The 24,976-nt window shown below is 40.2% G+C and overlaps 2 protein-coding genes across 2 annotated transcripts in view; one reads left to right on the forward strand and one right to left on the reverse strand.

Annotated features, from left to right (window-relative positions):
• Positions 1-544: 544 nt before the first annotated feature.
• Positions 545-11,857, forward strand: LOC135115352 (cyclin-dependent kinase 2-like). The gene is made up of 6 exons (XM_064032027.1): positions 545-763; positions 5,935-6,073; positions 9,051-9,207; positions 9,510-9,682; positions 10,037-10,249; positions 10,625-11,857. Exons 1-6 carry the CDS (start codon positions 642-644, stop codon positions 10,727-10,729), a joined length of 909 nt encoding a protein of 302 aa, XP_063888097.1. The 5' UTR covers positions 545-641; the 3' UTR covers positions 10,730-11,857.
• A 287-nt stretch (positions 11,858-12,144) lies between these two features.
• Positions 12,145-24,976, reverse strand: part of LOC135115351 (xylulose kinase-like) — a 41,249-nt gene continuing 28,417 nt past the window's right edge. Inside the window, exons 4-16 of the mRNA XM_064032026.1 lie at positions 24,103-24,651; positions 23,103-23,185; positions 22,702-22,855; positions 21,892-22,071; positions 21,527-21,628; positions 21,132-21,263; positions 20,414-20,567; positions 19,695-19,842; positions 19,133-19,248; positions 18,314-18,487; positions 18,009-18,109; positions 17,666-17,797; positions 12,145-17,427 (exon numbers count right to left, since the gene is read on the reverse strand). Of these exons, the coding sequence (XP_063888096.1) occupies positions 17,362-17,427; positions 17,666-17,797; positions 18,009-18,109; positions 18,314-18,487; positions 19,133-19,248; positions 19,695-19,842; positions 20,414-20,567; positions 21,132-21,263; positions 21,527-21,628; positions 21,892-22,071; positions 22,702-22,855; positions 23,103-23,185; positions 24,103-24,183 (1,623 nt within the window). The 5' untranslated portion in view covers positions 24,184-24,651 and the 3' untranslated portion in view covers positions 12,145-17,361. The remainder of the gene's footprint in view (positions 17,428-17,665; positions 17,798-18,008; positions 18,110-18,313; positions 18,488-19,132; positions 19,249-19,694; positions 19,843-20,413; positions 20,568-21,131; positions 21,264-21,526; positions 21,629-21,891; positions 22,072-22,701; positions 22,856-23,102; positions 23,186-24,102; positions 24,652-24,976) is intronic.

Here is a 24,976-nt window from a genome sequence, read left to right on the forward strand (position 1 = left end):
GCTATTAATGAAAAGAAAAGTCGATAACAAATGTTAGGCTTAAAGATATTTGCGAGGAAATCGATGCAGTAAGAATTCAATAACAAATAAATAGGTTCAATAGCTTCCTTGTGTTATAGAATTATAAAAATACCATAGTTTATTCCATATAACGGTGCTTATATATGTTAAATTTTGATATATACGGACTCCTAATAATACCAAAGTCATCCCTCAAGTATGAAAGAAAACGGCTAATTTAGCAAAATATAAGCCTGAAAAAGGAATATATATTGCGAATAATTTTGCACTCAACAATTATAGTAATGCATTAATATTAGTTTTAAAAACTTTTAAATATGAAAAATGATGTGAAAAATTAGCTAAAAGACACAAAATATAATGAACTTTGAAAATAAAATACACAAAACTGGGCTATTTTTGGAAAGCTAAAAAAATATACATAGAAACTAAAAAATATGCAGAACACTAATATTCAAAGATAATAAAGCAAAGCACAGTTTGGGGGGAAGGGAATATATTTTCAAGCGTAGCATCACCAGGGAGGACCAAGAGGCAAAGTTAAGGCGGGAAATCCTCTCTCGTCCTCCTCCCTCCGGCCCCTCCACCAGCCCCTCCTCCAGCCCCTCCTCGGCCTCACCATGTCCCTCTCCACCTACGAGAAGATCGAGAAGATAGGCGAGGGCACTTACGGCGTCGTGTACAAAGCCCACGACCTCGTAACCAAGAGAATTGTCGCCCTAAAGAAGATCCGCCTGGAGAAGTGAGTGGCGGTGGTGGTGGTGGTGGGGTGCAGCACGTGGGGTGGTGTTTATGGGGGTGCTGGGGGCTTGGAAGGGGTGTTTTGGAGGGTTAGGTGTGGGGGATTGGGGTATTAGAGTATGTTGGGTGGTGTGGTGTAGGGTTGATGGGTGGCGTGAGAGTATTGGGTCGTTGGGGCCGTTTGGTGTGGTGCGGTTGGTTGTGTGGTGTTATGGGTTCATGTGGTGTGTGGGGGTCATTGTGGTGTGGGAGCAGTGTGTGCAAGGGGGCTGTGGTGGTGTGGCTCGTGGTGTTATGGGGTTGTGGGGTTGGGATGTGGAATTGGCTTGTGTTGTGGTGATTGGTGTGCTTGTGGTGGTCTGCGGTGGTGTGGTGTGTGGTAGAGGGCTTTGGTGTGGCTGTAGTGGTGTTAGATCCTCACTATTTTACCACACCAGTACAAATTCTTGCTCATTGTGTGTAATTTTTTTTTTCTTTTGTGTGGCGTACGCTAATTCTAGCCTTTAAATACGAACGCATATTAGAGGCCTTGTGAATGTAGCCAATGAACGCCGTTTTGGTACATGTATATGTGCTAGATCATCCCTCATTTCTCTAAGCTGCATCCCACACCTTTGTAAGAGGAGCACTAAGGATAAAAAAAAAAATAAATAAATAAACAAATAATAATAATAATAAAATGAATAAATAAATAAATAAAAGGCCCACTAAAGTACCATTCACCAAAGCAAAGTAAAAAGCAATTATCGAATATTGCAGAAGTGTCTTGAAGCCTCCCTTTTGCAAGAGTAGGAGGAAATACAGGAACAGGCAGGAGGTCCCAGAGTTTACTGTTAATATTTAAGATCTTGATTCTCTTATTGTGTGGGACGGGCAGAGTTAGGATCGACTGCATTATCCCTGTGCGGTGAATGTTTATTCCTTTAGGATAGGCTGAGTGTACTAGAGGCTGCTTATCAGAACAGGACTTAGAGCATAAAAACATAAGAAAGGAGACTGGCTTTTTGTCTTCTTTCTCATGTTTTCACGTTCTTGGTTGCTTGTTTCAGTACGTAGCATCTAGTTCACTGAGTACCTGTTTGATTAGGATGATTTTGGCCTTCCAGGTATTTTTCATCAATTTAAGCGGACAAAAACTTTGGAGCTAACGAGTTAACCCAGTGTCCGTTATGTGTGCCGAGCTCCTCAAAATAATTTCCAATCTTGCGCTGTTGAGGGACACGATTAATATCATACTCACCTGGTTTACTTGCCTTTTGTCGGCTGTGGTTCAATAGATTTTTCATCATTGTGATGTACTTGTGATTAATGTCCTCATGCTTGGGCTGTGCTGTGAGACATAGGAGAGGACGGCTAGGCTCTCCTCTTCAGCCTTCAGCGTTCAACAAGTGAGTTAGTTTGTGCACTTCTGATAGTTGTGTATTTATGTATTATGCTAGCTGCCCTTCAGATGTTTGGAATCATTGTTACGGACCTCATTTTTGTTACTTTTTATGCTTTATTTTGATATTGCTGGTATTTCAATGCATTTCATAATCCTGCACCATATGACCATAGTTGTAGGAAATTTTTAATCACTTCACTTCGCTTGCTATATTTTGTGTAGATTTTGTTGATAATTTTCCGCTGGTGCACACATCCAGCACGAGCACCAGGCAGCCACTAGCAGGGTGGTGGTGGAGGCAGGGTGCTGGTGATGAGCCAGACAGGGGTTGGCTGCAGGGCTCCCCATAGGGACAGGATTAAGCTGTGGCAGGGGACGGTGTGTGTGTGTGTGTGTGTGTGTGTGTGTGTGTGTGTGTGTGTGTGTGTGTGTGTGTGTGTGTGTGTGTTGCTCTGTTGCACTAAATGTTTGTTAGGTGAGCAGTGCGTCATATTACAGACGGCAGTGAGTTTTTTTTTTTACTTACTATTTTCTCGTGAAATTTTCCGATTTGAATGCCTCATAGACCACTTGTCAGCTAATAAGGGACTTACATCATAACATTGGTAAGTATTTCATGAAGTGTCCCACAAATTTCAACATAACATTTCTTCTGATAGGTGTGTGTGTATTTTGAATTCATGAAACTGCTTCATAAAATTTTGCTGTTCATATTTATTTAAATTTTATTTATGTACATATTCTTTCATGGGCATTTCCAAGTGGGAGGGTGCAATTTACTGAAATAATCTATAACTTTTTAATTTTTCTTTTTTTTAGCCTATTGATAAAAATCATTGTGAACTTAACAAGGGTTCTTTCCTCGTTATTAGCTTCTTCATTGTTACTGACTTGGTGTGAAGTGAAGAAAACTCGTTTGCTTGAGATTCTGTAACTGTACAACCTAACTTACATTGATGTTTTAGACATTTTGATGTTTGATTCTATGAATTGAAAGTGAACTGAACAGCTTTTTTCCATAGGAAAAAAGAATGGTGCTATCAGTAGTGGTAAGGTTTAAGGACTGCAAGATGGATACTAGAATTAAATAATTCCACACATGGAACCTTGGAAGATGACAATGGAAGCTATCACTGGACTTCTGGTTTGGTCAAGTTTGAGGCTCTGGACCAGTAGTGCACCACCTGCCGAGAGGGGCACCTGGCCAGGTAACTAGAGCTGGGCATAGCGAGTTTCAGCAGCTATCACAGTCCTAGTTACCTAGCGGGGCTGCCCACAACACCTGGCGCTAGCTGGCCGCGGGAACATCTGCAGGGGTGGCGGCTGGTTGCAGATGGAAGGGTTTTGTGGAGGTTGTGCTGGCTTTTGGTTGTTATTTGCTTTCATTGTGCTTAAGGATGCTGTTATTGGAAGCAGCATTGGTTATGGGTAGTCTTTTATTTTGTTTTTATTTAAGGATGTGTTCTTGGTGACGTTGAGGAATTATGTTGGTTCTATATGGCCAGACTGATGCTGCCTTTTTTAGTAAGGGACGAAGGTTGTCTGATGTCTGAGTTTTTTATTTTTTTTATTTTATTTATTTGTTTTTTTTTATAGGAATTACAGTTTTCAGTTCTGTTTAGTTGCCCTTAGTCTGATAGGAATTGCTGTGGTTACTTTTGCTAATTCCTTTACATTAGTCATGCATTACTTAGAAGTTTATGTAAGTTTTTACATTTACAGTTTTGTCAGTCCTGGCATTATGTCATTTTTATCACTAATTTTTATCAGCATACTTCAAACATGGAGTTCCAGGTTGTGATGAAAGGCTTGTGTGTGATGGTGTGCTTGCATGTGAGACAGTCGGCAAACAGCAAATGTGTGTGGAAAGATAAGATAGCAGTGTGGTGAGGCGTGGATTAGATAAACAACAAATGAGTTGATAAGTGAGACTTGATTGTTTAGAGTGTTATATTGAGTGAGACATGATTGTGTAGAGTGTGTAGTATTGATCAGGGAACTGATGTGTGAAGTGACTGCATGTTGGGCATGGTGGAGGTAGCAGTGGTGTGTTGGGTAGCATGCTGGCTGCTGTGGTGGGTATGTGCCATTGATCATAGCACCACAGGATTCAGCATAGTACTCAATAGCTCGCAGCAAGGCAGTGTTTGGTCTCTTGGGGAAGTACTTTGTGGAGAATGGTCTGGCTCTTGTTACAGAAATGACTAAGAAATATAAGGTATACTGAAGAGAAACTCTTGATTTTCCTGATCCATTTGTTTTCTTGCTAAGTAAAAGCAGTTGTTGGATAAGCACAGTGTTTCTCATAGATTTATTTACAAGAGCAGGTTTTTGTCCATTCTCTAGTAAGGAAGGTGACTGTTGAGAGAGGGTACTGATGGGAAATTTGAATAGTAAGGGGAGGAAATGAGATTCATCATTTTAATGTCTATTGAAGAAATTGGAACTACCTTGAAATCAAGATAGGAGTTTGATGGAAAAGGTCTGACTTGTAGAGAATGTTTTGTGAATTTCATCCAATGTTTGCTCTTAGTCAGGGAGGCGACAAATGCAAATATTTTGGAAAAAATTACCAGTAATATTTTATCTACCCCATACATCTTATGCTGTGAGGGGTAGTGCACATTTTATTCTCCTTTTTATTGTGGTAAACTTTGTGGTGGTGAGATTGTGACATAACCATTTTTTGTCTTCTTGGCCATGAAACTGTAAGGCATTATATTTGTACACAATGACAAAGAGACCGTTCAATGAGAAAGAACTGGAATATGTAATGAACACAACAGGCTTTGCTACCCTGTCCAGTATTGAGGAGGAGGGTGTGAGTAATGTTGAACAGAAATGTCAAGTGATGAAGAAATGGAGGATAATTTAGAAGTAGAGGTGATGTGTGATACTGCTGGAGATGTTGAATATTTCCCTGGTCCTGCTGATGAAAGTGAGTATTGTGGATGAGGAAACATTCAAAGACCAAAGAAGAGACCCATACTGGCTCCAGGCCCAACTTCAGCAGGCAGATCTTAAGTATGAGGGTGAAGACATCATGAGGTACACTGTAGTGTACTTTAAGGAAACCACTTTCATGACCAGGAGTGGTTGTCTGTGTCAGTTGTTCACAGGTGGCCATGGGTGGTAGGACATCAGCATGGAACGTAGTAAAGTACACCAAGGGCACAAAAGGCTAGTCACTGGCTGGTACTAGCTCAGGGGAGTGCTTGCCATTTACTACCAATGATATCTTGGAAGAGGGACTATTTTGGACCGACAAGAGAGTGAAAGTAGGTTGTAAATTACACCCAAGAGAATTGCAATATGTGCATCTTTGGTGTTTACTGAGCTGAAGGCTCAATATTCACATTTTTTATGTAAACTACAGACACTAGGGTCTAAATAAATATTAAATCTTCCATGAAGTGTTTTCATTAATCCTTATTCCTATGCTTAGGTGTTTTTATGAATCTCAATAATTGCAAATCTCAGTGTGTGGGTGTTGATCAGCTGTAGTGCTTGATGAATGTGTGAAGTGTTACATTCCTATCAGAAACATTTTTAAGGGTCATTCAGTGAAGCTATCAGAAGGTAGGTTGTAGTTTGTTTTCCATTGTGGCACCCTTGGAAAGAAACTGGCACCCTTGAAAGTGTTTGTTGTCAAAGAATGGGTGTGTCATATATGGTAATATATAAATGATAGCACATAGTGGAATCATAGTGCCAGGGTCCCTGGGGAGAGCTGTGTCCACCCACTTGGTCAAATCTCAGGTAAAGCATCAGTGTGTGTGGTTTTGCAGTGAGAGTGACGGTGTCCCCAGCACAGCCCTGCGGGAGATCTCCCTCCTGAAGGAGCTTGAGCATGACAACATAGTGCGTCTGCTGGATGTGGTGTATGGCGAGCGCAAGCTGTACATGGTGTTCGAATACCTCAACCAGGTGGGTGGGGTGTGTACATCTAAGAGGGGTTGGCTTGGGACTTGCTTATGTGTTTGGGTCTTTTTATGATGCTTATTTTTTTATTGCTTGTCTTTTCCTTGTTTTTATTAATATTTTCTCACTTTTGTACTGATTTGCTGTTTATTTTTTTTATTGCTTGTCTTTTCTTTGTTTTATTAATATTTTCTCGCTTTTGTACTGATTTGCTGTAATAATGTAATTTGGCTCCTAAGTGCTTGTTTTTATTTGTCCACTTACTATTTTGTTTTTCTCTGTAACTTTGTAACTTTGTAATTCTGTTGTTTCTGGTGCACTAATATGTCCAACTGAGGTAGACTTGTTTCCAAATGTCTAAACATGGGTAGATGGTAATTCAGCCTTGGGGGGAAGAAAAAAAATGCATTACATTGGCAGATGGTGCATAGCATAGAAAAGATTTTATCCAAATTTGTACTGCTTTTATTTGTTTTTCTGTGTATTAGCATCACTTAAGAATAGTAATTTTCAAATCCATATGTGCCTACTGGCAATATCTGTTTCATGAAGTGGATGGTGTAGGAATTAAGTTCGCAAATTGGCTACAATCATGAAAATGGAACATATGTGTTATTACTTTTAATGTATCGTGTGCGAAGCACTCATCATGGACTAAACTTTTTACTCACCTTGTCCATTATGAAGATAATTTACATGGTGTGCAAGGTTTTTATGGTGCGGAACTCGCGTGTAAGGAGACCTTGAGGTTATGGCTCAAGGCCAAGTGGTTGCTTCAGTGTTACATTGAGTTGATTTTCAGCGACACTACAAGTGTTGCTCATCTTTGCTCACTCTCTCTTCAAAGTGCAATTTTGTTTTCCATCTTATTTCTATTATCTTTCATATACTAAGCATGTGACGTAAGGGTGTCTCCTTGTCACTTACTGCTCAGCTGTGATTAAACTTTACTGAATGTACTTGAATACAGAGGTGTTTCAGACTAGGTCAAAATAGTGGATAGGCACACTACAAGTCAGACACTTTCTCCAACAAACAGAAATGCTTTACTGAATACACAGTGACTGAACATCTGTATACCTCAAGAAATTGCTAATAGAGTAAGACCAGTAAGTGCAGTACAAACTGCACCAAGCTTTCATTATGGCATTGAATACCTATGAGTTTATATAAGGAAGGCCTTATCAGTCATACACTTACCTTGAGGTACTTCAAATGACTGGCAAATAACACTATACACACCAGGATAGCAGCCACTGCTTATAAGGATTAAAAGACTCACTACGTAAGACAACAGTGTTCCCAGCATATACAGAAAGTGCTGCACTATCATGTTTTGTTTTGCACTAAAAGATGTCATCCTTTGTCTCATATTGTCAGGATATCTGATGAAAAATAGTTGTGATGATTAACTATAAAATCCTTTCCCCTACTAACAAGTTAAGCTTTGTGCTTTGACTACCATCCACTGCTCCACACAATAGAATTTTCTTGCTTTTCAGGCTGCTTCTGTATCTTCGCTATTCTCACCTCTTGTCTGCCTCAGGTAATGTAGTGAGTGGCTGTGGTGGTGGTTAGTGTAGTCTTCTTGGTGGACACCAGTTTGTTCTTTGGATAGCTGTAGCCCTTATCAAGTGTCATTGTCTTGATCCAGTGGTATGCTGATTATTGTTGTTTTGGAGAAGACATTGCAAATAGTGTTGGTTTTCTTTGATTGTGAGTTTGCATTATTGTTTCAGGAAGCCTGGAGTGAAGGTGTACAAAGTAGGGAAGGTATTTAGTAAGATAGGTGACATTGATGTGAACTCGTATTAACCTGGATTAAGTCTTAGCACACCAGTGCTTAGTTGGGTTATGTGTATTTTATAGACATGAGGATATGACAGCAGGAATAGAATATCAGTAAAGATAGCGTGTTAAAAAGATAAGAAATAAGAGAGGAGGAGGAAGGAAGGAAGATGAAGAGGATGTTGGCTTTAAACTTAAAGAAACTAGCTCTCTGATCTGGTGGAGTGCAAGAAATCATTACACATCTCCATTTTACTGTCACCGACTTTGTTTCCTCTCCCATAAGTGTTCGTGAGTAACAGAGGTGACACTATACTCCCTAGCCTTGCACTCCAACAGAGGTGACACTATACTCCCTAGCCTTGCACTCCAACAGAGGTGACACTATACTCCCTAGCCTTGCACTCCACCTATTCTTAAACTCTACTAAATCTTTCACCTTTGTGTCATGTTTTAATGTTACATAGGCAGAGGCATTCCTGTATATATGCCACTTGCTATTGGATTAAACAACATTTGTTCTCTCTCTCTCTCTCTCTCTCTCTCTCTCTCTCTCTCTCTCTCTCTCTCTCTCTCTCTCTCTCTCTCTCTCTCTCTCTCTCTCTCTCTCTCTCTCTCTCTCTCTCTCTCTCTCTCTCTCTCTCTCTCTCTCTCTCTCTCTCTCTCTCTCTCTCTCTGAAATTGAGGATAAAGTGTGACACCACCACAAAAAATTTCAACCTGTTCTTCATTATCTTACTTTTTTTTTCTATTCGTTTAATTTTTCCAGACTGACTATCATGGCTGCTCTCCTTCATAGTTACTATGCCCATCTGTATCCTTGCATTTATCTTATTAATCTTCTCTACCTTTCACTACAACTTGTCCTTTTTTCTTTTGTATTTCTTTGTATTCCTCGTAAAGCTCCCTGCATTCTTTAAGCTAAATTCAAAAGAGTATTCAAGCCTGCTGCACCTTTCTTTACCCTTGTTGTATAATCATAACATCTAGCTCACCACCTCCATGCATGGTTTAGCAAACTTCAAGCTACTATTCATGTTGGGGACATCAAGATGGATCCAGTTTGGGTCTTGATTTATTGTACTTCAGGCTAAATAACAAGTTTTCTGCCCTTGTCCATTTGATCTGTACAGAATATTAGGCATTGTAGTATTTTTATGACAACAGTATTAAAATTAATTGTAATTTTCATTAGGACCTCAAGAAACTTTTTGATGAGAATCGCATGGGACTTCCGCTGGATCTGGTGTGCAGTTACATGCAGCAGCTCCTGAAAGGCATCTCATACCTGCACACTCACCGCATCCTTCACCGAGACCTCAAGCCACAAAACCTCCTCATTGATGCCAAAGGTACATTGCCGAGCTGATTCATGTGTCACTTGCAAAATGGAGAACAGACAGGAAATTGTGAGGAATTAATAAAGGTTTTGCTAGAGTTGTGTAAATTGCTTGCCTAAGGACCAGTGTGTTGTGCAGTTTTAGGTGAGCAATCGACAAACAGTTAAGAAAAATCATTCACAATTTGGGGTGAACCATAGGTTCTTAATGTTTGCATCCAATGTTTTTATTTGATTCTTTTAGAGCAAATTTTTCTTTTTGAAGCAAGATGAAGAATGTTGTTTTAATGGAAGTAATACATCTCTTTCTCTCAGGAGCTATCAAGCTGGCAGACTTGGGACTTGCACGCACTTTCTGCTTGCCAATGCGCCCCTACACACATGAAGTTGTCACCCTGTGGTACCGTGCACCAGAGATCCTCCTAGGAGCCAAGAGCTACTGTACTGCTGTGGACATGTGGAGTTTGGGGGCCATTTTTGCTGAGATGGTGGGTAGCTGTCCTGTTTGTGTGTGTACATCCTTCCTTGCTTTTCTCCTTTGATTTTTTTATTTCCCTCCTCTCATACGAGAGGAGTATATCAATCTGTTGTTCTTGATATATTTTCATACATGGTAAATGGCACCCTTTTATCTTAATTGTTTCACCATTGTATCTCAATTAAGATATATAATATGTATACCTTGAGATCCCCACAAATATTCTGTCTTCAATATTTATCTCTTTAGGACATGGTGAATTATTTGTTGTAAAATTTTTTCATGGGCACAGTTCACATGGAGTATAAAGAGTCATCTACTTTACACAGTCATTCTTACTGCTCTCCCTCCTTACCTGCTGCAGCTCACCACCAAGGCCCTGTTCCCTGGCGACTCAGAGATTGACCAGCTGTTCCGCATTTTCCGCACGCTTGGCACCCCAGGAGAGCAGGAGTGGCCGGGGGTGACACAGCTACCAGATTACAAGAGCACCTTTCCTCGGTGGGAAGTTGATGCCAATGCCTCCCTCATGCAGCTCATCCCAAGGCTGGATAACACTGGCCGGTCCCTGCTGCTGGTGAGTGAGCTGTGTTGACCCCTGTATCTTGTGTGTGATGTATTTGTGTCTGAGTTGTAAGAACATAAGTGTCATAAGGGAAGCTACAAGAAGCCAGTAGACTTAAGTATGGCAGTGTCTATGTAAATTATGCATGCCAGTATCCTGTCATATTTCCTATCAAATTTATCTAATCTTTCAAAGCGCTAACAACATTACTGAATCTGTCCATCAAAGTTCTGTAAAAATGAACATCTTAGTATTTCTAACCCTATGACTTTTGTGCTAGAAAATTCTTATATGAAGATTAAGTTGCTTTGTATCCAACAAATCATACTGATAAGAGGCCGAATTGAGTGTGGCCTCAGTGGATCTTACAACTCTCCTCACCCACAGAGTATGCTGACCTACTACCCTCGGAAGCGAGTGACAGCTAAGCAGGCACTGGCACACCCATACTTCAAGGATGTCTACATGGTGCCACCTCCGGGCCTCCACTAACCTCCCTGGGTAACTGTGAGTTTACTGCTGCTGTAATAGGTGTTGCTGCAGGGACCGTTGTGCCTGTACACTCGGATATTGCTCAAACTTGTACTCACAAGCTACTGTTTGTTGCGGTCATCTCTCTGGTTTGGAAGTGCAGTCTTTATAGTTCATTCCTTACCTCAGCCTTTATTGTGTGCCATTTCCTAGTGTTTTTTCGTGCTTGGATCTTTTCTTTTGCACTGCTTTCCTAGCCTTTGTTTAGTGTGCCAATAGTCTTGGCTTTTCAGCTATGAAAGCTGCATTCCTCCTCAACATATCAAAGCCACATTCCTCTCTTATTAAGTTGAATCGGAAAGAGCTTTCCCAGTGTTCCTTTACTCTTTGTTGCATATTTCTTTACTATTCTTCATATTTGGTTGCCTGGCTGATGAGGGGATTTCAGTTTTCACATATGAAGTGACATGCTCAAGTTACATACTTGTGAATGTAGTCTTTTTTTTGATAAACTTGTATTAACATACTTACATTGATGTGGTGTCCAAACCTGTCCAATGGCTCCCTCATATCTCATCATAGACATTATTTGCAGTGGCATCTGTTTCATAATCAGAAAAGCTTTTATTTAACAGCTTTTATTGGTTGGAGATACAGATCATGAGGTGAACCATTTCAGGCTAAGGATACACTTCATTCATTGTTTGCTTGAAAAAAGTAGATTTATTAATTTTTTAATACAAAAATGTAGATAATGTATAATTTTACTATGAAAAATGGGCATTATTAATGGTCAATTCTGCATAACATTATTTCTATATGAATGCAGACTGCCAAGACAAGAAGTCTGATACAACTGTGATAATCCGTTTAAGTATGTGTCAATGCCCAGGTTGACAGTGGGTTGATGTGGCAGCAGTACATGTGTAATGGTGGTGTGTTGTGTCCTGATGCTGAGACTGGCTCTACTGTGTTCCATAATTCATCATTTCAGTAAATACTCCTGGGAAAGAGGAAAGCCTTAGGCATGAAACAAGGTGCTTCATCAGTGTTAATGCTGCCTTAACTGCTGCCACCTCAGCCATTGGTTGGCATTGATTTGTTGCTGCTGCTACTTTTTATAGCATCAATAAAATTAAATATTTGCTGTGAGGAAATTTGTTCTTCACCTTTTTCATTTTATTGTAGGCTAAGACATTTTTGTCTTGTATTGAGGCACTAATAAATATTTTGTGGCTCCAAAAGCATCCCATTACAGAGAATATTTGGGCAAATAACCAGTGCTGATCTCAGGAGGACCAAGAATACCTGGGAGGTGGATACTTTCTGGTAAGAAGGTATTGGTACAAAATTGTTTTTAGTTTTCCGGTGAAGGAAAAGTAAAAGTTTGCTGCCTTGGTGTGTTAGTCTTTGAAGGAAAAGTAAAAGTTTGCTGCCTTGGTGTGTTAATCTTTATTACAATATTACATATTGCAAATAGTTTTGGCAAAACTTTCAAATAATTTCTGCAGGGCAAAGCAAATCTTGCCAGAGGACTTGGAGCAGGTGCAACACATAGAGTAGCCATTTTGCTCAGTTCAGGTAGTAGTTGTGTAGGTGCTAGTTACTGCAGGATATCAAACTTCTTGCTGAGTGGTTTTGCCTCTACATGTAAAGTTATCTGTTATTGACTCGCCCAGTGAGTTTGCAGGAAGACTTATCCATGGAAGCATTTCTCTCAGTTAACACCTCCTATAGGTAGTTCCTTAACCCACTAACAATCTAGTCAGTGTTGTGACAAAGCACTGAAGTGTCACACTGACCCTGGGCATGTAGATGTTTGAAATTGGTAGTTAACATTGCCTGCATATTTGGTAGAGTTGAGTATCTATAGCAAGTGTGTGCATGTGTGCGTGCGTATGTGCACACAAGCACACACGCCTCCACGCCACATAGTTGATTGGATGCATCAACAGCAGCTCCAAGGTTTTTACCTAGGTTTTGGTTGTGCAGGGGAGGCCAAGCTTGAGTCCTGTCTCCATAATGGAGAATTGTGTGAGGTTTGGGCACAGGGGAAAGTGAAGTGTAAATCAGGGAGTGGCTGAAAGGGTGAAATGGGAGAATGGTGTATAAATAAATGTTGGCAGAGACATCAACAGGGAAGATGGTGTAGGTTTCAAGGAAGAGGATGTCCGGATAGCTTATACAAATAAATGAATGTGAAAATAAGAAGAAACGTAATTTAGCTGCAATAATAAAGGCATGGAAGGAAGTAAGAAAAGGTGGATGGTGACAATGTAAAAATGATATCCAGTGATATAGCAGAAGAAGGAGATGGAAAGAGAAAACGGAAGAGGTGACAAATATAGTGAACTTAACAAGAAATACTGAAGAAATCAAGAAACTTGGGGAAGAAAATGAAGAGTTTCAGAAAGCCTTACAAGAGAGAGAAATTAGTGTTGGAAGTGAGAGTTAGTGACGAAGTCAGAAGTTGGAGTGTTGGAAGGGAAAGAGTTAGTGATGGTCAGAAGTTGGAAAGAAGAGAACAAAAGGTGGAAATGAAAAAGATAATAAGACACAATAAGGAAAAGGAAGTGATTAAAATAATAAAGGAAAATTTTTAAAGTAATCTTGAGAGAGACACGGTACAGAGAAAGATGAGTGTTGTTATATTTGGAGTCAATGAGAAGAACCTACCCATGAAAATTGAGAGAAAGAAGTGAAAAGGGCTAAGAAAATTATAGAAGTGGTGGAGGAAGGAGAAAGTCGAACAAACTGAAGAGGTTTACAGGATTGGAAAGTACAATGAAAATGCAACACCACCAATGAAAGTAAGATTCACAGGATTGAAAAGTACAATGAAAATGCAACACCACCAATGAAAATAAGATTCATGTCATAAAGCAGTGGAACATGTCTTACAAAGAAAAGGAAAATGATGAGACAACTGAATGGAAATACTAGAAAAGAATGCAGAAAGGCAAGGAATGTATATGGTATAATAAGAAAAGGGAATTCCAAGGGAATGGAAAAGAGCTAACATAGTGCCAATATACAAAGGTGGAAATAAAATGGAACCATTAAATTATTAACCAGTGTATTATTGTAAGCAAGCTTTGTGAAATAATTAAAGATAAATGGGTGCAATATTTAGATGATGAAAAGATAATTACAGAAAAGCAATTTGGATTCAGGAAAGGGAGATCCTGTGTCACAAACCTACTGAGCTTTTATACAAGAGTAATAGATGTAGTGCAAGAGAGGGATGGATGGGTTGATGCTCAAAAAAGCATATGATAAGTTCCCCACAAAAGCCTTATGTGGAAGTTAGAGAATGGAGGACTAAAGGGAGCAACATTGAGATGTATTGGTTATTTACTAGGGGAGGAAATGAGAACAGTAAACAGACACTAATTTAAGTTGGTGCGAAGTGACAAGTAGGCTACTGCAAGGAGGTGTCGGCAGCTATCATGTTTCAAATATATGTAAATGATATGACAAAATCTAAATAGCTATATAAACCAGTTTGTTGATACAAAACTAATGAAAATAATAAAGGATGAAAATGACTACAAGGAGTTACAAAAGGATATTGACAAGATACATACATGGAGCCAAAGATAGAAACTAGAATTTAATGCCAGAAAATGCCACATGTTGGTGGAAATGGGGAAAGGAAAGAGACCTTCATGGAAGAACAAAATGGGAGAAGAAAAAGATTTGTGAGTAATAATTTAGGACACAATATCACCTGAAAGGCACATAAACAGGGTATCTAGCTCTACATACAGCTTATTAAACATTAGGGTGGCATTTAACTATTTGGATAAAGAAATTATGAAAATTATAACGAGCATGATTAGGACTGTCCTAAACTGGAATATGCAGCAGTAGTCTGGACTCCCATGTAGAAGAAAAAAAAAAACATGAAAAGTGACAAAGATGGTACCAAAATTCAAAGAGACTTAAGCTATGAAGAAAGACTACAAGAGATGGGATAATGTACAAATTAGAAGACAACATAGAAAGAATTGATTGAAATGACTTGGTACCACAGATGGAGGGGGCATGGAAAGAAAAAAGAGTGGATGTTCAAGCAACATCAAGAAATGCAGCTTCTTGTATTGAACTAGTGAAATCTGGAATGGTTTGAAGGAAGAGGTGGCTGTGGCAAACAGTTTACACATGTTTAAAGAAAACTGGATAAATATGGTTATGGAAACAGAACAATGAGCTTTGGCATGTGTCCTGTACAACACAACTAGGTAAATTTCTCTCTACAGACCCACAGGATGTTCCCAACTGTATGTTTACAAACCACAGCTTCACTCAGTGGCTGTCTACAATAATGGGCCAAATGGGGAAATCCTTAACTGTAATTGATTTTTTAAATTTTCCCTCCTCGAAACAACAGTAATAATGTAAACACAGCTGCACTGTGCATGCTGCTAACATTCATAAATAATAGTGTTTATGGTCTTGTTGGCCACACTGTTGCCATCTTGTCTTTTGATAAATATCAGATGTTTCCATTGCTAGTCATCAGTAGCGCACGAGAAATTTTTAACCATGTGTGGTTTTATCTTTAAATAATTTATTAAGGAAAACTTATTGCATTTGTTGTGTGTAATAGCACTTGGATTATGGAGGTGTATAAGTTTTGCTTTAGAATTAATTCAGTATCAGTAGCTATTTATGCAAATATATAATTTATCAAATGGCACCAGTGTGACTGACAAGGTACTCACTACTATGATCTGTAAATGTTTGCAGCATGCACAGTATAGCTGTGGTCACAAATTTGCTTCTGGATAGGGACAATTATAGAACTGACTACACTATTAACCACAATTTGAGATGTTTGGTCTGTTGAGAATGACAGCCTGTTTGGAAGAGGCTGTGGGTTTATGGAGAGTGAGGGAGGAGGAGGGTGAGAATCTTTCACAATTTTAGAATTTCATTTGAACTGACTTCTGCATCTTCAATATCTTCTCTTCCTTTTGTCTGCATCTTTTCTCCCTTGTCTTTTGCATCATTTCCTTCCTTCTTCCTCTCTCACCATTGTCCATACCCACTGGTGGCTTAAACAATATAATGGTTCTCACCTATCAACTCAGTCACAATGTGTACACAGATGCAAAATTGCAATCATGAATTTGAGTATGTGTGACATTTCCAATTGGACATCTACCAAGCTATATATGTTAGCTTCATTTTTTGACTGATTGTCATTCAAGATCTTCAAAAGATTGTCATAGGCTACTGTAATTATCATTATACACAATATTGAGAATACTGCTAGTAAATGACAACCTGTTTTTGGGTCTTCACCACTTACAGTGTGTGTGTGTGTGTGTGTGTGTGTGTGTGTGTGTGTGTGTGTGTGTGTGTGTGTGTGTGTAAACAATTGGTGGGCATCACCATCTGCAATATCTGCTCATGCATATCTTTCTTTCCACTGTATGTCCTGCTAAGGTCTGTATATACGATGATTACTCCACTTACTGTGCGAGTTTTCATTACAAAGTGTTTGTTGTATTGCAGAATTGTGATTATGGTGGTCACCAATGCATAATGAAAACTGTGATGGGTTTTCCTTTAAATGAAATGTCTGACAGGGTAGTTGACTACACCTACAGCAAGATTTACATGATGAGGTTCTTGCTGTACAAGTTCTGAAAGGCACTGCACTGGGATAGGTTTACTTATCAGGTAGTATCAATGAAATAAGTTTCTTTATCAACTAGTATCAATGAAACAAATTTCCTGTAAGCTAATCACTGCCTGATCTGCTGCCCCCTCACACTACCAGTCTGGGTATGTATCTTACACAGCCACTCTCAAGTGATGGTGTTGCAGCCTCTTAATAGTTTAACTTAACCAAAGGCAACTGCTCCAGAGAATCAGGTGAGTACTTGAAGCATTCCATTCACAAACAGCTACAATTACCACCACCTGAGAAAACTAATGCATGACAGCAGGCAGGCTGTACTGGAATGGTGATGGCAGACAACCTATGTTACAATTCCAAGCAGGTAGACTTTCATACAGTGTACTGCTACCTTAAATAAGGTGTGAGGATTGGGGCTGCTTTGCTTGAGCTGATGAAGCAAACATGCCTGGTGTGCTCTGCTGACATGTCTAGCAGCCAACCAACACTGTACGTATTAACAAAATAAAGTACGAAAAAAATATTGTAGTATCCTTAGCCTAGCCTTATCAATATTTGTGGGGCTTCTTTAGCATCAGTCAGCCATGAGAGGTGACTGACAGCAGCAGCAGCCCTGGAAGGATCACTAACAACTAGCAGCACCATACATGTGGAATGCACAAAGCCCTTAATACTAACCATCTGGCTTGAGAGGCACAACCCTTAATTCTAATAATCTGGTCTGAGGCACTTGATATGAAATACATGCTTGATGTGCTTTCACAACCTGAGGAATGAGCTACAAGTAACCTCTGGCTAATTATAAATAAACTATTAAAGAGATTAACAACTACATAACTTTAAAAAGCTCTGACATATAATGCAAGCAATGATAAAATCTCTTAGGTAAATGTAAGAGCCAACAAATTCCTTCACAGCTGCCACTTAAAAGCTGCTTTGCCTTCAATACACAACTCATCACAGATATGCTGGAGTTGCAATCACCCCTGCAACCTTTCAGGTGTTACTTCTTGTTTGCAAAAATGGCTGCCTCAAGGGACTGGAAGCGCTTCACCATTGGGGTGTACATCTGCAAGAGGAGGAAAAGTGAGAGCTGTGCAGTGAGGAAAGCATGGGGAAATAATAGCATTACTCATATGTACCAGTTTATAATGGCATGAACTAAGTCACAAGGAGACGTAAAAGGTTGATCCACTAAGTATCAAGGCAACAATAAGTGAAGTTTTGCTGCAATGTGTTCCAGTCTATGTAGAACATAAACGAGACTTTAATGAGGACAAGGGGACAATGGAAATGGAGTGGCTGACCTGGTAGGCATCAGAGTTGGGTTGACATGCCAACTTGAAGGATTGGCTCTTGATGCTCTCCAGGTACTGGCCACCAACTAGGCCGTGTTTGGCTCGGTACGCACTGCCCAGGCAGGCAGAATTGGCCACCTCCTGAAGGGAAAGAGGAGTGAGGGGCTGCTTGATTCTCTTGGGAAAAAAAATATAAAAAAAATACAGGAATGAGGAACAGATCATACAGGAAGTGTGAGAAGCTGAACTGTTGTCAATAGCTGAAGATGTGATATATGCAAAAGTTACAAGTGGTAATATCTCACCACTGCTTCAATATTATAAAAAGCCAAGAAAATGAAGTGATACTGACCATAGTGTAGACAGGACAGCTGAACACATCTGCCAACACCTGCAAGATAGAGGTGTTCCCTGAGGCGCCTCCTGTTGCCAGCACCCGCCGCCCTTCGCCACCTGCACCACAGAATGGCACCAATGAAAATAACATTTGTGAATTTTTTGCTTTAACTGGCTTAAATAAATCTTAACCAAGCAATGTGTCAAGATTTTCTGTACAAAAGATCACAGGAAATTCAATAAACCATAAATAAACAGAACTGACGAGCTGGGGAACAGAGGCTATTATAACACCAGCATGCCTAGGAAATAAAATCTCACCAACACTATATCCAAGCTTTTCTGCATACATCCTCTTGGCAATGAACTGTGACTCCACCACAGCCCGCACCTCCACTTCCCTGCTGGCAAACCTCCCTACTGCTTCCCCAGCCTTATTGAAGCGAAACACTCCCTCCAGCTCTGGGATGATCTCCTTCAGGTGGTAGTACATTCCTGCACAAAGGCACCAAAGTTGTGTTTACCTCAGGGTTTAAGAGGAAGGCAACAGTGATGAGAAGCAGGAGACATGATAATTCTAAGGTAACAGCTAGTGTAATGTGAAATGGTGAAAGAATGAGCTGAATCTATATACCTGAAATATTTACACAAAAAAATAAATAAATAAATAAATAAAATAAATAAATAATAAATAGAGTAAAAATCTAACTTTAAGCTGAAGAAGCAATGCATTAGGACTTGAAAACAGTAAAATAGTTCTTCATGCATATTTACACACCACCCACAGAAAATTTGAGCCACTATCACATATCTGCCTCACACTTTCAATGATTGGGTATGTTTTGGTGACAATGTTGGGAGGTGCAATAATGGCACCTACTTAATGGAACAGACATGGGAAATAGATACAGCTGGGGATGAGAGATGAAAATGCAAAGACAAGTAGACATGCTGTAAGAAAGAAATCCAAATGAAAAAATGGGACAAAAACGAAATGGATAAAGAGGGAGAGGTGAAATGCAAAGATGTAAGCAAAGGAAGAAAATCTGTCAAAATAAAACTTCGAGAAAACAAAAAATGGAAGGAAGGAACGGAAAATCAATATGAACCAGATTAAGAATGGAGCAGTCACAACCTTACCCATGTTGCCAAAGTTCCCTCGAGGCGTCATGTCCAGGAGCTCGTTGAAGATGTCCCACGAGCCGTCAGCACTCTCATCACGGATCCTCTCTCTTGTAAATGAGCCGTTCTTGAAGCTGTGTGGGCAAAAAGAGTGCATGTGGCTGAGGAAAGAGATGACAGGATGCGAGAAAAAACTAAGACATAGAATCACTCCATCATTAACAAAGTCCTGGGTTTAGTTTAAGTATAAACTAGTTTTTTTGATATTTTATTGGATTATTAGTCTTAATTTGATGGATGTTCCTTATGTAGTCTATGGGTGAAATTATACCAAATGGAAAGGACTTGGATAAACTTAAATACATTCATGGCATTACAAACTGTATCTTAGCCACAATTAACAAGAAAATCTATCCATCTGTATACCAGGATGGCAATCACATGGGGCGGTCCAGACAAAGCATCACACAATCATACACACCATTCATGCTCTTGGCCACATCAGCCCCTGGTAGAAAAGGTAAGAAAATAATGCAGTAAATTATAATGCCACAAAAACATGGCCACCACCACAACATACCACAAGAGCACCATGTAAGAGTCGCTGTCCACAGGGTTGACAAGCACGTGGCCCTCCAGCTGTGGGAGCGGCGGGTCACTAGGCCACAGGATGAGGGTGTCACTGGTGCCCAGACTCACCACCAGGTCACCCTTCCCAACACACATGCCTGCCAGGAAGAGAAGGCAATACATTATGGTCACATCCTTTAAAGAGACTAACTTGAGGAGATTTCAATTACAATGCAAATTCATGACCCATGTGTTTTCTGAGAAACATGAGGTAATTATTCTATTCAAGCACTAACTTTTTATAACATATATTGTTACATCACTGCTAATCATTAACACTTGCACCTGAAAAATAATGAACTTAAAAGGAGGAAATCACTTGGATCACACAAAAGCCTGTCTGGTCAGTAGACTTCAAGAAGCTCAACTAGAAGCTTGAACAACAGCTGGCTGACAGAATGGCTTTGACACTAGTTAACATAGTTCATGCATTTAGTCCTTGATCTTTAATGCCACATGATCCATTTAATTTCGGTGTCCCCAGCTAATTTTTCTTTGTTGGTGTATAGTACAGTAGTCCATGAGAGTGTCCCTTTCCACCAGGATTCAATGAGGCTAAGGAGGTCCCCTCCTAAGTGGGACTGCTGGCCTAGTGTATATATAGATTTATAACACTCCCTTCCCCTAATTGTCTGGCTTGCCCTTTCCTTCTTTTTCCTCCCCACTGACCAGCAAGGGAAGCAGGATTGTCTCCAGTAAAGGCCACAACTGCGCATTCTGGGTTGAAGCTGTACCGATCCACAAAGTAGCCTGACACCACACCAACACGTTCTGCAGCAGCAACAGGAGTTCCCAGCTTCTCTGCCAGACCGGGTGCACAAGCCTGGTGAAGAGGGAGAACAATTTAGAAGGAAGGTTGTGGATGAATGGAGGATAAGGAGGATGTTACAAGTGTGACTATATAGACAGCTTGAGTAATTAAAATGTTGGTTATGTCAGATAATTATGCATAAAGTTATGAAAATATTTAAGAGGAATGTAACTAAAATGACTTTGTGGAAGAACATATTACACAACATATCAAATTACATGCTCACACTTTATGGGAGAAATGAGGAAAGCAGGAGTGGAATGCATTATGTAAGTGATAAGTTCATAAAAAAATGAGATGGTTTGGTCATGTAGTAAGAAGAGAAAACTAGGAATGAATTAAAGTGCCTGAAGAAAACAAGTTGAGGGATGAAGTTTGAGAGGAAGACAGAGAGTGAGATGGAGAGATGATATTGTGATAGAACTGTAAAAGGACGGGAGTCCGTCACAGAGGAAGATGCAAGGGACAAAAACAACTGGAGAAGACTCATTCATGACACCAACCCCTAACTATAGGGGAAACAACAAAATGTTAAGACAACTTTATCAATGCAATGAATGAAATACTGCTACTCACATCAAGGCAAGGCTGGGACCAGGTCTTAGTCTTGATGTCCAGCAGGTTCATCCCCGAGCCGTCAGCAAAGTCGATGGGTGCGTAGGAGCCCAAGAGCAGGGAGCATGCAAAGCTGCTCACCAGGGAGATCCTCTTGGGAATGGGGAAAGGCAGGATGCTTAGGGTGGTGGTGGTGGTAGTGGTGGTGGTGGGATGATGTGGTGTTAGTGTTGATGCAGTGTGACAGTGTTAGGTATCTGTATTTTTACTTGATACTGTTTTCAGCTTGTGGTGACTACAAGGTACACTAAACACATCAACTAGTATCCCATTAAGAGGTGACAACAAAAAATGCACACTACATTGAATCAAACAAAATAAATTATACTACTGTTTCAAAAGTCACACTTGTCTACCTCTGTATTATTGTATGCCTCCTTGCGCTTCTGGTATATCTTGGCAATCTGTGGACCCGTAAACCTCTTGTATGCCCGCGATCCAGTGAGATCGGCAAGTTTCTAGAAAGGAGAGGGAAAAATAGCAATATGTGATGGGGACATCTAGATGGCAGCATAGTCTGTGGAGCTTCATTCCATTCCAAGACACTCAAACACAAATGATAAAGCAATATTTCTACTTGACAAGTGTATATCCCACAGCTGGGAGCTTTATGGTACTGGGACAGACCTCAGATTTTTATAACAGTGGATGTATATGTAGCAACATTCCCATTCTCTCCGATTTTTTTTTTATTCTGCTTCTTTTTCCTTCCCCATCTCACCTGTGGTCCCCCAACTGCCTCCTCCAGCATGTCACACTGCTCAGAGGTGGAGGAGTCCATCCAGATGGGACTGTCACTCACACTGAAGGAAAGGACCAGCTGTTCATGGAGGAAGCGGTCTGGTTGCAGGTCCTCTAAGGTCTTGGCTGCTCCTGTCCGCCAGTATACACTCCCATGTTGCTGCCATACACACACACACACATACACACACACACACACACACACCCGTCAGATTACATGTATGAAATGATGATACATACTAATGTGGTCAAAAGTCCAGTAATCTTTTGCATTTGTAATTACAATGTTTTATGTTTTCCCTTAATGTAAGTCTGTTGGTTGACTGAAAACAAAAGTGCTGGCAAAACACCTGACAATTGATAAGAATTAGCAAATCAAAGACATTACAAATTGGAGAAAACACTAAGCACAGTGGGAGTGAGTGAGGTGAGTTACTTGACTAATGACTGTGTATTACAATATAAAACTACAAACACCTGAATTAAGACATACTTGTACATATAGACAATGAGTGATCTATTAAATGTTTGTTATATGCAGACATTTACCATTTAAGTCACTGCTAATATTTCTTCCACAGAGTCAATTTTCAAGTCAACATTATTTGTTACATCCACTAATACCTATGAGAAACATCAGTGAACAATGCAAGACAAGGGTACAACAGTCCTTTTCATCTCCACTTCATATCATTCACTTAATAAATACACAACTATAACAACTTTAGTGTCACAATGTTATCTGTAGGCTTAATATTTGACGCACACACAATTCAACACAGATCTTTACCTGGGCAGTACCCGAGATGGCAGCAATAGTTGAGAAGTCTGCCCCGGCCACCCTTAGCTTGTCCATGAGCATGTCCAGCGCCTTCACCCACATGATGGTGGGGGCTGTGACGGTGCAGTCCTGGTCACCCCTCACATGCACCCCACCATGTGTCCTGTTAGAGGGAGGGACACAAGAGTTTCAACGTAGGGAGGATGTGAGTAAGAGAGGCATTCAAGGGACGTTCTTTTCCATTGGTATGTTATTGGATTTTGTAATAAGTAACTGACCCAAAGGAAGGGATGGCAGGTAGCAGAGCATTACATAATACATCCTACTGTCATCTTCATCAACACACCCTGCTGTCACCCTCACTACTATCTCCTATCCATCCAAAGAAGGTCACACGATCCACACATTACCTGTACTCTGGCAGGTCATTGTCAAACTGCACGGCAGCCTCCTGCAGCACCTCCTGGGCATTATTCACCACAATGGCCTTCACCTGCAGCAGGGAGTGAGGAAGAAAAATTTGTGTATCTGCTGGAATCATACCAATTTAAAATACACTGATATCTATCAGAATAAAGTAATTTAGCATAATAGTTTAAGAGTTTTATGGAAATAACTCCAGCCTGCTAATTTCAAGACAGTGACTATTTATTTCTGGGCAAAAAATTTGATACTCTTCTTTTTTCATCATAATCTAAACAATGAAGGGATTAGTAATGAAATTAATTAGCTTAATGTATCTAAACCTAACCTAACCTAGGTCTTGGATGGACATGCAATATTTATCCTAATTCAGTTCTGGAATTAGAAAGATATGACTGAAAATTTGGTTTTATTATAGTTTAAGCCATTACACACTACATGGTAATAACCTACCTCATTTTGTTCTTCTCACTATTCACATAATTTCTAATGATTACACTACTTGTCGGAAATTAATAATAACGCCACAATAGGCCTGGGAATGCACAGCGCTCTCAACTTTTTCTAAGTCCACAGGTAAACATAAATGGTGTATTGTTGCCTGAACTTCAGTTGTTAGGTTAGGTTAGGTTAGGGTTTTATTATAGTTTAAGCCATTACACACTACGTGGTAATAACCTACCTCATTTTGTTCTCACTATTAACATAATTTCTAATGATTACACTACTTGTCGGAAATTAATAATAACGCCGTGGGCCGTGGGTAGAGATTGGGGACATTGGCTTAAACTATAAATTTACCGAAAATTTATCTTATTTATTTAAGCTATCCCAACCTAACCTTGCCCACCTCAAACACAGCTAGGATGGCTCATCTTTGCAACCCTTATTTTGTAGCACGGAGACTAAAACACACAAAGACAAGACAGAGGAAGATGAAGGCATGAGTCACCAGTCAAATACGGTCTGGTGCCCGTAGTGACTTACCTGTTGGGTGCTAAAGTCAAACCCCAAGTAATTCTTCTGCTCGGTGGGTGCCATGCCGGCTGCTGCCTCGTCCTCAGACATGCTGCCGGCGTGATGGTGAGGGGCGCTGGATGATAACACTGATACGGACAGCACTTTAGATAACAAGCCAGATCATGTAGGGTTGGTGGACGGGTTACTGGGTATGTATCAGTTCCTGTCTTCAAATGCTTGTTGGTGTTGCTGTGCTGGTGGTCTTGCCTTCAGAGCTTTTCTTGTGTCCCAGTTAAAGTAAATTTCCTTTTCTCTACTTGTTCATTGCTGCAGTGATTTATGTTTTCTCTGCCTGGTGCACTATTTAATAACTGCTTATATCTTATTTCTACATAACGCTTGCTAACACTGTCCTAATTACGTTGTTTTCTTCCCATATTCCTTGTTAACACCGCCTTGGTTAAGCTATCTTTCCACATTGCTTGCTACGATGTATTCTTTCCCCATTACCAGCTAACAGTGTCTTGGTTAGCACAGGTGGGAGGGAAGGAGCGGTCGCCACGCCCTCCTGAACACCTGTGAGGAGGTAATCAAGTCACTGGACCATGGCTTAACATTCCCCCTCTTCCTGTGCTGAGGTGGTTGGTCTCTCTTCCTGTCCGTGTTACCACCCAGCCTTGCCCTCGCCCCTGCTATGAGTGACGGGGAATGATAAGCATTCCTGGATGGGCGGGAAACATGAACTCCTAAACACAATATCCGAGAGGCGTGTGTGACTCCAGCTTCAGCCTGAAACTTACTTATTACATCTCCATTAGAGGGTCATTGCACTAGCTAGGTCAGATAGATACGTGACATTGGATATTTGAGGGGTGTTTAAGGTGTGGTGATTGATTTAAAC

This window comes from Scylla paramamosain, chromosome 29 (assembly GCF_035594125.1).
Source record: "Scylla paramamosain isolate STU-SP2022 chromosome 29, ASM3559412v1, whole genome shotgun sequence".
NCBI classification, from domain to species: Eukaryota; Metazoa; Arthropoda; class Malacostraca; order Decapoda; family Portunidae; genus Scylla; species Scylla paramamosain.